This window comes from Phoxinus phoxinus (genome assembly GCF_949152265.1).
Source record: "Phoxinus phoxinus genome assembly, chromosome: 18".
Lineage (NCBI taxonomy): Eukaryota > Metazoa > Chordata > Actinopteri > Cypriniformes > Leuciscidae > Phoxinus > Phoxinus phoxinus.
This window is the reverse complement of record NC_136893.1, coordinates 30,766,126-30,782,380: the sequence shown is the minus strand read 5'-3', so window position 1 is coordinate 30,782,380 and position 16,255 is coordinate 30,766,126. Positions and strand designations below refer to the sequence as shown.

The 16,255-nt window shown below is 40.9% G+C and overlaps 1 protein-coding gene across 1 annotated transcript in view; it reads left to right on the top strand.

Moving 5' to 3' along the window:
• col9a3 (collagen, type IX, alpha 3) overlaps window positions 1–16,208 on the top strand; it is a 43,314-nt gene extending 27,106 nt beyond the window's left edge. The window contains exons 24-32 of the mRNA XM_079589169.1: window positions 8,799–8,870; window positions 9,814–9,849; window positions 9,947–9,991; window positions 10,067–10,099; window positions 10,491–10,637; window positions 10,727–10,781; window positions 10,869–11,051; window positions 12,098–12,175; window positions 15,380–16,208. Of these exons, the coding sequence (XP_079445295.1) occupies window positions 8,799–8,870; window positions 9,814–9,849; window positions 9,947–9,991; window positions 10,067–10,099; window positions 10,491–10,637; window positions 10,727–10,781; window positions 10,869–11,051; window positions 12,098–12,175; window positions 15,380–15,564 (834 nt within the window). The 3' untranslated portion in view covers window positions 15,565–16,208. The remainder of the gene's footprint in view (window positions 1–8,798; window positions 8,871–9,813; window positions 9,850–9,946; window positions 9,992–10,066; window positions 10,100–10,490; window positions 10,638–10,726; window positions 10,782–10,868; window positions 11,052–12,097; window positions 12,176–15,379) is intronic.
• The last annotated feature ends 47 nt before the right edge of the window (window positions 16,209–16,255 follow it).

Sequence of the window (16,255 nt, the reverse complement as noted above, 5' to 3'; positions counted from 1 at the left end):
AACACTCACTGATATTCTCCAACACTCACTGATATTCACCAACACTCACTGATATTCACCAACACTCACTGATATTCACCAACACTCACTGATATTCACCAACACTCACTGATATTCACCAACACTCACTGATATTCACCAACACTCACTGATATTCACCAACACTGAAGGCCCTATTTTAACGATCTGAAACGCAAGTGTCAAAGTGCAAAGCGCAAGTAACTTTGTGGGCGGATCCCGGCGCTGTTGCTATTTTCCCAGCGCGATAAATGACTCTTGCGCCCGACGCAAATCTAAAAGGGGTTGGTCTGAAGTAGCTTCATTATTCATAGGTGTGGTTTGGGCGTAACGTGAAATAAACGAATAAGAGCGTCCTCTCACATTCCCTTTAAGAGCCGGCGCGCTTGTTTCGTGGCGGATTGCTATTATAACGGCGGATTTGCCAGCGCGCGCCAGGAGCGATTCACAGCCGAGGAAACCGACGTTCTCGTCAGGGCTGTAAAACACAGAGAAGTGACATTGGGGATGATGGGAGAAACCCACCCAAATTAGCTTCGGTTAAACAGGCTTATAATTTGGGTAGTAAATGTGTAGCCTAATCTAGAATTTTTTTTTTTTTTTTTTTTTATCTATATAGATCTTTTTCACATCTTCACGGACACAACAATGATTTCCCTCGTGTGTTAATATTTTTCCTTGTAATAATGTATGATTTGCAAAAATGAAAACTGCTGCATCTTTTTATATTAGAGAATCAAAGTAGATGCGCGTTACTATTATGGTCAAGCACGCGCCCTTAAAATACCATATCACTAACGCGCAACGCGCCACTGTCTTTAGACTGTTTTTTTCCTGGTCAATGGCGCAATTGCTTTCTAAAACTGGAAAATAGCACCATGGAAGTTTTGCGCCGGAACACGCCTCCTCTTTGCGCTGAACCGCCCCCGCGAGCGCAAGTTCATTTCCTAATTTACCGACGTGCGTCTGTGGAGGGAAAAGTCCGCTGTGCGCGGGTGCAGAATAGGAATGATACATGCGTCGGTGTTCAAAGTCAATTGCGCTGGGTGCAAGATAGGGCCCTCACTGTTATTCACCAACACTCACTGATATTCACCAACACTCACTGTTATTCACCAACACTCACTGATATTCACCAACACTCACTGTTATTCACCAACACTCACTGTTATTCACCAACACTCACTGTTATTCACCAACACTCACTGATATTCACCAACACTCACTGATATTCTCCAACACTCACTGATATTCACCAACACTCACTGTTATTCACCAACACTCACTGATATTCTCCAACACTCACTGTTATTCACCAACACTCACTGTTATTCACCAACACTCACTGTTATTCACCAACACTCACTGATATTCTCCAACACTCACTGTTATTCACCAACACTCACTGATATTCTCCAACACTCACTGTTATTCACCAACACTCACTGTTATTCACCAACACTCACTGTTATTCACCAACACTCACTGATATTCTCCAACACTCACTGATATTCACCAACACTCACTGATATTCACCAACACTCACTGATATTCACCAACACTCACTGATATTCACCAACACTCACTGATGTTCACCAACACTCACTGATATTCACCAACACTCACTGATATTCACCAACACTCACTGTTATTCACCAACACTCACTGATATTCACCAACACTCGCTGATATTCACCAACACTCACTGTTATTCACCAACACTCACTGATATTCACCAACACTCACTGATATTCACCAACACTCACTGTTATTCACCAACACTCACTGATATTCACCAACACTCACTGTTATTCACCAACACTCACTGATATTCTCCAACACTCACTGATATTCTCCAACACTCACTGATATTCTCCAACACTCACTGATATTCACCAACACTCACTGTTATTCACCAACACTCACTGATATTCTCCAACACTCACTGTTATTCACCAACACTCACTGATATTCACCAACACTCACTGTTATTCACCAACACTCACTGATATTCTCCAACACTCACTGATATTCACCAACACTCACTGTTATTCACCAACACTCACTGTTATTCACCAACACTCACTGATATTCACCAACACTCACTGATATTCTCCAACACTCACTGATATTCACCAACACTCACTGTTATTCACCAACACTCACTGATATTCTCCAACACTCACTGATATTCACCAACACTCGCTGATATTCACCAACACTCACTGATATTCACCAACACTCGCTGATATTCAGCAACACTCGCTGATATTCACCAACACTCGCTGATATTCACCAACACTCACTGTTATTCACCAACACTCACTGTTATTCACCAACACTCACTGATATTCACCAACACTCACTGTTATTCACCAACACTCGCTGATATTCAGCAACACTCGCTGATATTCACCAACACTCGCTGATATTCAGCAACACTCGCTGATATTCACCAACACTCGCTGATATTCACCAACACTCACTGTTATTCACCAACACTCACTGTTATTCACCAACACTCACTGTTATTCACCAACACTCACTGTTATTCACCAACACTCACTGATATTCACCAACACTCACTGTTATTCACCAACACTCGCTGATATTCAGCAACACTCGCTGATATTCACCAACACTCGCTGATATTCACCAACACTCACTGTTATTCACCAACACTCACTGATATTCACCAACACTCACTGATATTCACCAACACTCACTGATATTCACCAACACTCGCTGATATTCACCAACACTCCCTGATATTCACCAACACTCACTGTTATTCACCAACACTCACTGTTATTCACCAACACTCACTGATATTCTCCAACACTCACTGATATTCACCAACACTCACTGTTATTCACCAACACTCACTGTTATTCACCAACACTCACTGATATTCACCAACACTCACTGATATTCACCAACACTCACTGATATTCTCCAACACTCACTGATATTCACCAACACTCACTGTTATTCACCAACACTCACTGATATTCTCCAACACTCACTGATATTCACCAACACTCGCTGATATTCACCAACACTCGCTGATATTCACCAACACTCACTGTTATTCACCAACACTCACTGATATTCACCAACACTCACTGATATTCACCAACACTCACTGATATTCACCAACACTCACTGTTATTCAGCAACACTCACTGTTATTCAGCAACACTCGCTGATATTCAGCAACACTCGCTGATATTCACCAACACTCACTGATATTCACCAACACTCACTGTTATTCAGCAACACTCGCTGATATTCAGCAACACTCGCTGATATTCACCAACACTCGCTGATATTCACCAACACTCACTGATATTCACCAACACTCACTGTTATTCACCAACACTCACTGTTATTCACCAACACTCACTGTTATTCACCAACACTCACTGATATTCACCAACACTCACTGTTATTCACCAACACTCACTGATATTCACCAACACTCGCTGATATTCACCAACACTCACTGTTATTTACCAACACTCACTGATATTCACCAACACTCACTGATATTCACCAACACTCACTGTTATTCACCAACACTCACTGTTATTCACCAACACTCACTGATATTCACCAACACTCACTGTTATTCACCAACACTCACTGATATTCACCAACACTCACTGATATTCACCAACACTCACTGATATTCACCAACACTCACTGTTATTCACCAACACTCACTGATATTCACCAACACTCACTGATATTCACCAACACTCACTGATATTCACCAACACTCACTGATATTCACCAACACTCACTGATATTCACCAACACTCACTGTTATTCACCAGCACTCACTGATATTCACCAACACTCACTGTTATTCACCAGCACTCACTGATATTCACCAACACTCACTGTTATTCACCAACACTCAATGATATTCACCAACACTCACTGATATTCACCAACAGTCACTGATATTCACCAACACTCACTGATATTCACCAACACTCACTGATATTCACCAACACTCACTGTTATTCACCAACACTCACTGATATTCACCAACACTCACTGATATTCACCAACACTCACTGATATTCACCAGCACTCACTGTTATTCACCAACACTCACTGATATTCACCAACACTCACTGATATTCACCAACACTCACTGATATTCACTAACACTCACTGTTATTCACCAACACTCACTGATATTCACCAACACTCACTGTTATTCACCAACACTCACTGATATTCACCAACACTCACTGTTATTCACCAACACTCACTGTTATTCACCAACACTCCCTGATATTCACCAACACTCACTGATATTCACCAACACTCACTGATATTCACCAACACTCACTGATATTCACCAACACTCACTGATATTCACCAACACTCGCTGATATTGACCAACACTCACTGTTATTCACCAACACTCACTGATATTCACCAACACTCACTGATATTCACCAACACTCACTGTTATTCACCAACACTCACTGATATTCACCAACACTCACTGATATTCACCAACACTCACTGTTATTCAGCAACACTCGCTGATATTCAGCAACACTCGCTGATATTCACCAACACTCACTGATATTCACCAACACTCACTGATATTCACCAACACTCACTGTTATTCACCAACACTCACTGTTATTCACCAACACTCACTGTTATTCACCAACACTCACTGATATTCACCAACACTCACTGTTATTCACCAACACTCACTGATATTCACCAACACTCGCTGATATTCACCAACACTCACTGTTATTCACCAACACTCACTGTTATTCACCAACACTCACTGTTATTCACCAACACTCACTGATATTCACCAACACTCACTGATATTCACCAACACTCACTGTTATTCACCAACACTCACTGATATTCACCAACACTCGCTGATATTCACCAACACTCGCTGATATTCACCAACACTCGCTGATATTCACCAACACTCGCTGATATTCACCAACACTCACTGTTATTCACCAACACTCACTGTTATTCACCAACACTCACTGATATTCACCAACACTCACTGATATTCACCAACACTCACTGATATTCACCAACACTCACTGTTATTCACCAACACTCACTGTTATTCACCAACACTCACTGATATTCACCAACACTCACTGTTATTCACCAACACTCACTGATATTCACCAACACTCGCTGATATTCACCAACACTCACTGTTATTCACCAACACTCACTGTTATTCACCAACACTCACTGATATTCACCAACACTCACTGTTATTCACCAACACTCGCTGATATTCACCAACACTCACTGATATTCTCCAACACTCACTGATATTCACCAACACTCACTGTTATTCACCAACACTCACTGTTATTCACCAACACTCACTGTTATTCACCAACACTCGCTGATATTCACCAACACTCACTGTTATTCACCAGCACTCACTGATATTCACCAACACTCACTGTTATTCACCAGCACTCACTGATATTCACCAACACTCACTGTTATTCACCAGCACTCACTGATATTCACCAACACTCACTGTTATTCACCAACACTCAATGATATTCACCAACACTCACTGATATTCACCAACAGTCACTGATATTCACCAACACTCACTGATATTCACCAACACTCACTGTTATTCACCAACACTCACTGATATTCACCAACACTCACTGATATTCACCAACACTCACTGATATTCACCAGCACTCACTGTTATTCACCAACACTCACTGATATTCACCAACACTCACTGATATTCACCAACACTCACTGATATTCACCAACACTCACTGTTATTCACCAACACTCACTGATATTCACCAACACTCACTGTTATTCACCAACACTCACTGATATTCACCAACACTCACTGTTATTCACCAACACTCACTGTTATTCACCAACACTCCCTGATATTCACCAACACTCACTGATATTCACCAACACTCACTGATATTCACCAACACTCACTGATATTCACCAACACTCACTGTTATTCACCAACACTCACTGATATTCACCAACACTCACTGGTATTCACCAACACTCGCTGATATTCACCAACACTCACTGTTATTCACCAACACTCACTGATATTCACCAACACTCACTGTTATTCACCAACACTCGCTGATATTCACCAACACTCACTGATATTCACCAACACTCACTGATATTCACCAACACTCACTGTTATTCACCAACACTCACTGATATTCACCAACACTCACTGATATTCACCAACACTCACTGTTATTCAGCAACACTCGCTGATATTCAGCAACACTCGCTGATATTCACCAACACTCACTGATATTCACCAACACTCACTGATATTCACCAACACTCACTGTTATTCACCAACACTCACTGTTATTCACCAACACTCACTGTTATTCACCAACACTCACTGTTATTCACCAACACTCACTGATATTCACCAACACTCACTGTTATTCACCAACACTCACTGATATTCACCAACACTCGCTGATATTCACCAACACTCACTGATATTCACCAACACTCACTGTTATTCACCAACACTCACTGATATTCACCAACACTCACTGTTATTCACCAACACTCACTGTTATTCACCAACACTCACTGATATTCACCAACACTCACTGTTATTCACCAACACTCACTGATATTCACCAACACTCGCTGATATTCACCAACACTCACTGTTATTCACCAACACTCACTGATATTCACCAACACTCACTGATATTCACCAACACTCACTGTTATTCACCAACACTCACTGTTATTCACCAACACTCACTGATATTCACCAACACTCACTGATATTCACCAACACTCACTGATATTCACCAACACTCACTGATATTCACCAACACTCACTGTTATTCACCAACACTCACTGTTATTCACCAACACTCACTGATATTCACCAACACTCACTGTTATTCACCAACACTCACTGTTATTCACCAACACTCACTGTTATTCACCAACACTCACTGATATTCACCAACACTCACTGTTATTCACCAACACTCACTGTTATTCACCAACACTCACTGATATTCACCAACACTCACTGATATTCACCAACACTCACTGTTATTCACCAACACTCACTGATATTCACCAACACTCGCTGATATTCACCAACACTCGCTGATATTCACCAACACTCGCTGATATTCACCAACACTCACTGTTATTCACCAACACTCACTGTTATTCACCAACACTCTGTTATTCACCAACACTCACTGATATTCACCAACACTCACTGATATTCACCAACACTCACTGTTATTCACCAACACTCACTGATATTCACCAACACTCGCTGATATTCACCAACACTCGCTGATATTCACCAACACTCGCTGATATTCACCAACACTCACTGTTATTCACCAACACTCACTGTTATTCACCAACACTCACTGATATTCACCAACACTCACTGATATTCACCAACACTCACTGATATTCACCAACACTCACTGTTATTCACCAACACTCACTGTTATTCACCAACACTCGCTGATATTCACCAACACTCACTGATATTCACCAACACTCACTGATATTCACCAACACTCACTGATATTCACCAACACTCACTGTTATTCACCAACACTCACTGATATTCACCAACACTCGCTGATATTCACCAACACTCACTGTTATTCACCAACACTCACTGTTATTCACCAACACTCACTGATATTCACCAACACTCACTGTTATTCACCAACACTCGCTGATATTCACCAACACTCACTGATATTCTCCAACACTCACTGATATTCACCAACACTCACTGATATTCACCAACACTCACTGATATTCACCAACACTCACTGATATTCACCAACACTCACTGTTATTCACCAACACTCACTGTTATTCACCAACACTCGCTGATATTCACCAACACTCACTGTTATTCACCAACACTCACTGTTATTCACCAACACTCACTGATATTCACCAACACTCGCTGTTATTCACCAACACTCGCTGATATTCTGCTTCATCAGAGGATGTGAACATGAGGTTTAACAGAGACATTGAAGGGATTCCGTGAAGTCATGAAATATTGTTTAAACTCGCGCACAACATGTACCATTCGGCAGATACATGTTTCCATAGTGTTGCTGAACTATAGTTTATTACCTAAACAAGACTTCACTTGTTTGTCAGTGTCCACATTAAAGTGCATTCTTGACATGCCCAATCATACACTCAAACATGTGCACAAAATTATAATCACAATGATTGTTGTCATTTGAGAGGTTTATTTGTACATCAGAATTATTCCACATTAGTCCATTCATTGGCCAGCATGTGTTGTCGAAAGCAGTTTGAACTGCACAACAGAGAGGATTGTTTTTATAACACTGCGTGCACTTGTTCAAGTATGCACATGTTTAATATTTTCCTGTTTTTATAAATGATGCAACCTTAGATTATAAGTGTTCTGAGGGATTATGATAGGGTGATGGTAAAGGGGAAATATTCTTCAGCAATATCTCGAGCGTTGCACACGAGAAAAGCAGCTGAGCGACACACACACACACACACACACACACACACACACACACACACACACACACACACACACACACACACACACACACACACACACACACACACACACAGGGTCAAATCTCTATCATCTCATCCCACTTTAGGAATGACAGTTATTATTACGATTCATAAATGTTCTGAGAATGCGTGCCGTTGTCTCCCCGCAGGGTGTTAAAGGAGCCGTGGGCGATGCGGGTCTGCCCGGCCCGACTGGGGTCAGAGGAGGGTTTGGGGAGCGGGTGAGTCTGTGTGACCGCAAACATCCAGCCTTTTAAACTCTGTCAAGCAAACATCACATTTCTTTTCTAGTTGTGTAAAGCAGTGTTGTGTTGTGCGGCTCCTGTGCCTCTCCGCTCGCACGGCTTTTCCAGTACGGACAATATAAATCGATTTCTCCAGTGCATTTATAAATACTTTTATTAAATAAATAATGCTTTAATCTTTTCAATAGAGAAATATGCAATGATGGTATTAACTATTTAAATATGAATTTAAACGCCAGTCGGTTGCAGTAAGTCAGTCATTATGTCATCGAGTCAGTCATTCCTTCAGTAATGAAGCAAGTGGCTGTGGTTAAGAATGAATCATTGACTCACTGACTCACGATTCGTTCACACACACTGCTGTGTTTCAGTTCTGCTGTGGCTTTCGTTGCACAATAGAGCAAAAATACTGTTTAAAATGATCATCACTTGATATTACCGTTTCATTTGTTGAACTTTTCATAAAATAAATGTCACATTTGCAGTCGTGAGGATATTCAGGAAACATTGCATTCTTGCTCGTATAATATATATATAATATAACAAGTTCAATCTCACAAGACAGTTTTTGTATCGAAGAGAGTTTGAATCTTAAATCGATCTCTATGCAGTGTGTGTTTATATGTGTTAATGTGTGATTTGCTGGCAGTTTTGACCGCGAAAGATTAGGAAATTGGATTGGATATCATGTATTTGTGTTGTTGTGTGCTAGAAACACTTGCTGTGTAATGTTCTGTTCAGCTGGCGTAGAGTTAACCGAACGGCAACACTTCCTCGGCTCTGGGAAGCGCTGCTCTACACACGGGCTAGTTTCGGTTTGATCACACACACTGGTGATCCTGCTGTCCTGAGCTCTGGACACTCACACACACACACACACACACACACACACGCTCACTGGAGTCTCTCTCTCTCGCAGGGTCCCGCTGGAGCCGGAGGGCCTAAAGGAGACATGGTGAGAATGCAGACTGTATGAAGGGAAACACTATATGATGGAAAGCTATGAGCCGCATGCATGTTTTTCTCTACTGGTGTGTGCTGGTGTGTTTTAGGGAGTTGCTGGAAGTGATGGTTTACCCGGGGAGAACGGAGAGCCGGTACGTAACTCACTCACATGAACGTCTCAATAGTCTTCTGTTCATTTCCACTGAGACTCTTTCCTCTCATTCCAGGGTCCATACGGTCCCGTCGGCCAGAAAGGAGAGGTGAGCGAAAACCTTGCTTTTCCTCTTTTCATAAATTTGCCTTTTTAACTTATAATTATTTACATATTTGCCTGTTTATTTTTTACTTTAAATCCAGAATAGAGCGATTTCCCTTCTTTTTTTTATTTCATTTATTTCATGTAGTGTGCTAGATGATTGTATAGTGACAGGGACACTACACTGTAACAAGCACCGTCCTTCAGATGAGACGTGAAAGCGAGGTCCTGGTCATTAAATATCCATGGCACTTCTGGTAAAGAGTCGGGGTGTGACCCGGTGTCCTGGACACATTCCCTCCAGTGCACAATGCTGGATCAATCTCGACAGCATCTAGGACCACATGCAAACTGTATTATGCTACAGCCGTTCCTCCATGTCCCCCGTGTTACAGGCTGGTAAGCGCGGTGAACTAGGAGCCAAAGGAGTTGTGGGACCCCAGGGAGAGATTGGAGGCAGAGGGGCTCCTGGGAAATCTGGACCAATGGGATTCCAGGGAGAACAGGGTTTTCCAGGGGTCTCTGGAAAGACTGGTGTTCCTGTACGTAACTGCCTCACGTTGGATATACGTTGGTCCTGTGCTATCGAGCTGACATATGTGTTGTGACCAGTGCTGTGGTTATGTTGCAGGGCAAACTGACCAGCGAGCAGCACATCCGGGAACTGTGTGGCTCAATGATCGATGGTACAGCCTCTGTTTACCCTTAAACTTACCAGACTGCATTTATGACAAGCTTCACGATGCAACCCGTCTTACATCTGCTCCTCTCAGACCAGATCGCTCAGCTCGCTGCTAACCTGAGGAGACCCCTGGCCCCTGGTGCCGTGGGCCGGCCGGGACCCGCTGGGCCTGCAGGACAGCAGGGGGAGGTGGGGTCCGTCGGCCACCCTGGAGCCCTCGGCCCGCCGGGCTATAGAGGACTGCCGGGAGACCTGGGGGATCCGGGCCCCCGAGGTGAGACACTGATTAACATCGCTGCTCTTCCTGAGGTTCAGCTGCTCTAAAGTGTTCCTAGGGCTACGACGAAATCTAGATTTTGACATTTGATAAATAATGATGCTAGAGCAGTCGTTTTCAATCTTGGGCCTGTGGACCCAGAGCTCTTCAGTTTGGTATAAGGGGGTTATGGGTGTTTCCCAGTACACCACTACATAACGCGCAGTGACAAAGCAGCTTACTTTTAAAGTCATTCTCAAGATTTTTGAGAACGTTTGCAACATGGTAAATATGCTATATAAAATCAAGTTTTTATGTCTCTTTTTATCATTACATCCAGAAATAGGCTAAATAAAGCTAGATGTTTACAAAAAACACAGATAAACATAGCTAGGCTATTGTAGTTACCCGCAATCCACAACATATCTTTTGAATTTAACGGTATTCAGAACAAGAATGTCAAGACCAAACGAATTAGTTTTAGGCTAAACTGAAACAGAAACCAGTATTGGGCGTACAGCCTAACTCTCTCATCTGGCACAAATCCAAATGTTTCCATATGAATTTTTTTTTTTAACTAACCCACATTCAAGTATTGATAAAAAAAAAAATGCGTGAAGCTAGAATATTTGTTGTTGTTGTTGTTAAAAAGCAGATACTTTATTGCATGACATATATTGCATGTTCAGATATTCTGGGTGCCGTGACTGTTGTGAAAATGATCAAAAATGCGGACGGTGACTGGGATTATTTTTAAAAAGCACTGGCAGGACCGTTAACATTAATATTATTAAATGCTTTAGAATTACTTTTCATTGTTAGTTAATGTTAACTAATGCTAATAATTTGAATCTTATGGTAAAGTGTTAGCAATATTTCCTCAGGACTGGTTTTATCTGCACCTGCAGAATATACAGCAATTTCTAGGAGAGTATACTTTAAAAAACAATGTAATACTGTATGTGTCTGAAGCCAGGAACAATGTGATATCTGAACATGAATTAATATACTATAACTATTCATATGCATTCCTAAAGTAATGTCTGTGCATGTGATTTGTGCAGGGGATGTCGGAGAGCCAGGTGATAAGGGGCCTGTAGGGAAAGCCACCGAAGGGCCCGTTGGAGACCAGGGTGAACAGGGTGAGTACATCAAGTGTGACTCAGGGCGAACCTTTGCTCTCCTCAACGTGGACCAGGGGTTAAACACACATTAGAGTCAAGTCATTAGTGTGTGGAGGCCTGTCCATGTAAATGTAGCTAGAGGTGGTAGTGCAACCCGGGATCGATTCCCATGGATGTATTCATGAGTGACTTGTGATTCATTATATGACTGATTTCTCATATAATGATCTATGCTTAGCGTTGTGTTGAAAATTAATGTGTTTAACCCTCTGGGGTCTAAGGTGTTTTTGGGGTCCTTGAGATGTTCTGACATGACCTGACATTTGTGCTTTTTTCAGTTGCTTATAAACATATTAATGGCAAAGGTGTAATTACACTCTATTTATCACAAACAGGGCTACCATAATATGTGAGCAACATGCATGTACATGTTTGTATTTTTGAGAGAATAAAGTTTATGCATGGTTATTAAAAAAAACTAAAATTAAAGTGTCTGAAATAACGCCACAAAACACAATACCACATGTGTTCACAATACTTTCGAGTAATGGAAGTTATCGCCTAGAGTTTTTCCTTCAAAAATAATCAGAAAATCATCCTGCCTAATCATTCACATTAAACAATACATTGATTTACATTTTGTAAACACTTTTTGTTTGGAAAGGCAATATGCGCAGGGGCGTGAATAATCATGAATAATGATGTGGTTCACACCTGAGGAGACAATGACCCGCATAATGAGCCTTTCATTCAGGTGTGTCACTGAGAGGGTAACACAAGAAAGAATGCGAGGACAAAATAATATATATATATATATATTAAGGTTATCACGATTTCGATTTTAAATCTATACCGAACGAAATTAAATCACAATCTCGACCTTCGAATTATAAAATGGAATCGTTGATGCTGCCACGCCCCCATGTCACGTCCGGTCGGCTTGCCAAGCGGAAAAAAAACATGCGTGTTGAAGTGCTGCGAGTCAACCTCCTCTACCTTCGCTACAGCCAGTCAAAAGATAGCATGGCAAAAACGTTCGCGTTTCAAAAAAGCCAGTTTGCTAATTCTGCTATGTGCGTGTACCATATTCTTCCCCTGTTTCACACACACTCCGTGTGCAGTGTGTCTGCGGGACAGGAGCAGCAGGCGATAGTGCTTCACATATGCTGCGTTTGCAGTGCGCAACTGATCCGCGGCTGTACCACAAACACAACATTTGATTTCAAATCCAGAAGTTATCAGCAACTTTTATTTTAAAAAAAGTTTGCGATTCTCTTTGTACACATATAAAATCTTTAATAGACATTCACGTTTAAACACAATTTAAACAACGTATTATTCAATGCATTCTATATAGATTTATATATTAAGTTGCTCAAGCAAGTGGTAAAATATGTATGTATATATATGTATTTATATTAAAATCGCAAACATTTTAAATAAAAACTTAAAATTGACAAAAACAGCATGACTCTCATGCCTTTTCTTTTGCATTTAAATTTTAATACAATAAATCTTGCATGTCACAAAGAACTTGTTTTTCCAGCTCCACGAATTATACGAGTGTTGTTCATTATGTCGCCTTGTTGAGGTAAATTGTAGTTTGTTTTGCTGTGAACTAGAATGTCATCTTCTGTGAAGAAGACTGCGGTTACAGAAGAGAAACTAGATGGTTTCTTATATTGATCTTTTAAGATTTTGTTTGCACCTTGTAAATTAGGTTTTGATGTGGCAGTAAAAACTTTATAATCTCCAAAACGAAATGTTGTCTTTCATATTTAGTCTGTAACATATCATATTTTATAATACATATTAGGGCATAAATGTTAATTTGCAGTTTAATATGTTGCTTATACAAAGACATTTTATTTCAACGTATTCAGTCGGTTTTTACTCATCTCAGTAGGCAATATAGATATTTCATTCACACACAGACATGCGCGAGCTGTAGTAAACAACAGCACGCTTATGTGCCGTTCATTCATTCAAACACAGAAACGCGATTCAAATTTAAAGTCTTTTGCGGTTTGCAGACACCATTTCGCTGAGTTTTGTTTAAGTTTACAGACGTGCACTAGAAAAAAAGTTCACGAGATGGAGAGGCAGAAAGCACACCCTGTTTACTTTCTTTATTTTACAAAAGCACAATGTTTTATTTCGATTGTAAGTGGACACATAAAAAAGTAGACATTTAACAGCTTATTTTTTCATATTTCTTAAGTCTGTATGACCAAAACTGACGGAGTATTTTAGGTCTATTTTGCTGCTATGTAAAAAAAAAAACGAGCAAAACGCGCGTTTGCCAATCCCAAAGGGTTAAAGCCATCAAGTGTTAGACAGTACTCTAGGTTATTACGTGTGGAAGTTTTTTGTCCTGAATTTAGTAGTAGGAAATTACTAGTCATCCAGTTTTTTATATCAGCTATGCATTCCGTTAATTTTGTGAATTGGTAGGTTTCGTTAGGTTTTGAAGAAATATACAGCTGAGTATCGTCGGCATAACAGTGAAAGCTAATTCCATGTTTCCTAATGATATCTCCTAATGGTAGCATATACAGAGTGAACAGCCAGCGGTCCTAGTACTGAGCCTTGTGGTACGCCATACTGAACTTGTGATCGATAAGACATCTCTTCATTTACTGCTACAAACTGAACAAAGTAAAGTACATTCATCTGCTCAAACTTGATGTGTTTTATCGAGCTGATGTGGGCGTTCACAGGTTTGCATGCATTTGCCGACCTCAGGGGGTTAAGTTCAGCTAATAGACTTTATTTCACTTGACCACTTAAGTCATTCTACACTGAACAAAATTATAAACGCAACACTTTTGTTTTTGCCCCCATTTTTCATGAGCTGAACTCAAAGATCTAAGACTTGTTCTATGAACACAAAAGACCATTTCTCTCAAATATTGTTCACAAATCTGTCTAAATCTGTGTTAGTGAGCACCTCTCCTTTGCAGAGATCATCCATCCACCTCACAGGTGTGCATATCAAGGTGCTGATTAGACAGCAGGATTATTGCACAGGTGTGCCTTAGGCTGGCCACAATAAAAGGCCACTCATGAAAAATGGGGACAAAAACAAAAGTGTTGTTTATAATTTTGTTCAGTGTATTAACTATAAGTAACTTTGCAACTAAATGTCAACTAAGTAGATTGTCTTATTATTAGGGTCATTGTCTGGCATTATCGTCATCATTGCTTCTCTGTGTTCATCAGGCCTGCCAGGCGTGCGTGGCATCGTGAAAGATGGCCGAGATGGAGCCCCTGGAGACCCAGGAGAGCCAGGAGAAGCCGGGAGAGCCGGAAGACCAGGACACCAGGGGTCGCCTGGGATCTGCGACACTTCAGCGTGCCAGGGAGCTGCGATTCACGGGAAGACCTCCAACCCCAAGAACCATTAACACCCGGAAGAGGGAGGAGAAACAGAACTGAAGGAGAGTCAGCGCTTCAGAGCTGAGCAAACGTTGAGCTTGAGAGAGGAATGTTCAAGATTCAGTGTACTCAAGAACATCCACAGGCTTGAAGAACCAACATGTGTAGATACAACAGAAGAACAAATACATCACACCGTCAAAATACTTGATGTAAAAAAAAAAAAATCCAATTCTTGTACCGGCGCGGTTAAAAGGGTCTTTGTCCAGCACCCATTAAAAGTGTAAGCTCTAATGAAGCGAGGGGTTTTACAGTACCGGAAGATCTGACCTAAACTGGAGGCTTGTTTGAGGCATCCAGAAATGAACACGGATATATTGATGTATTACTGCAAACTGATTTTATTTGCCATTTTATTCTTACATTTAGTTCTTAAACGTTTTACAATTCCATTTGATGAATGAGATGCTTCAGACACCTTACTGTAAAATACGCCCTTGGCCGTCTGTGGGCTTATCAACCATATCCACTAGATACTGGTGCTGTAACTATTAAATATGATTTTAAATACTATTTATTATTTCTGAGTTACTGATGTGTGTGTACAGTACAGCGAGTTTCTACAGCATGATATTGTAAGAAAAACTGAATAAAGCCACTTTTCAGTAAATCATTTCATATAGCTCACGTCTCTGAACCTTTCAATAATACACAGACAAT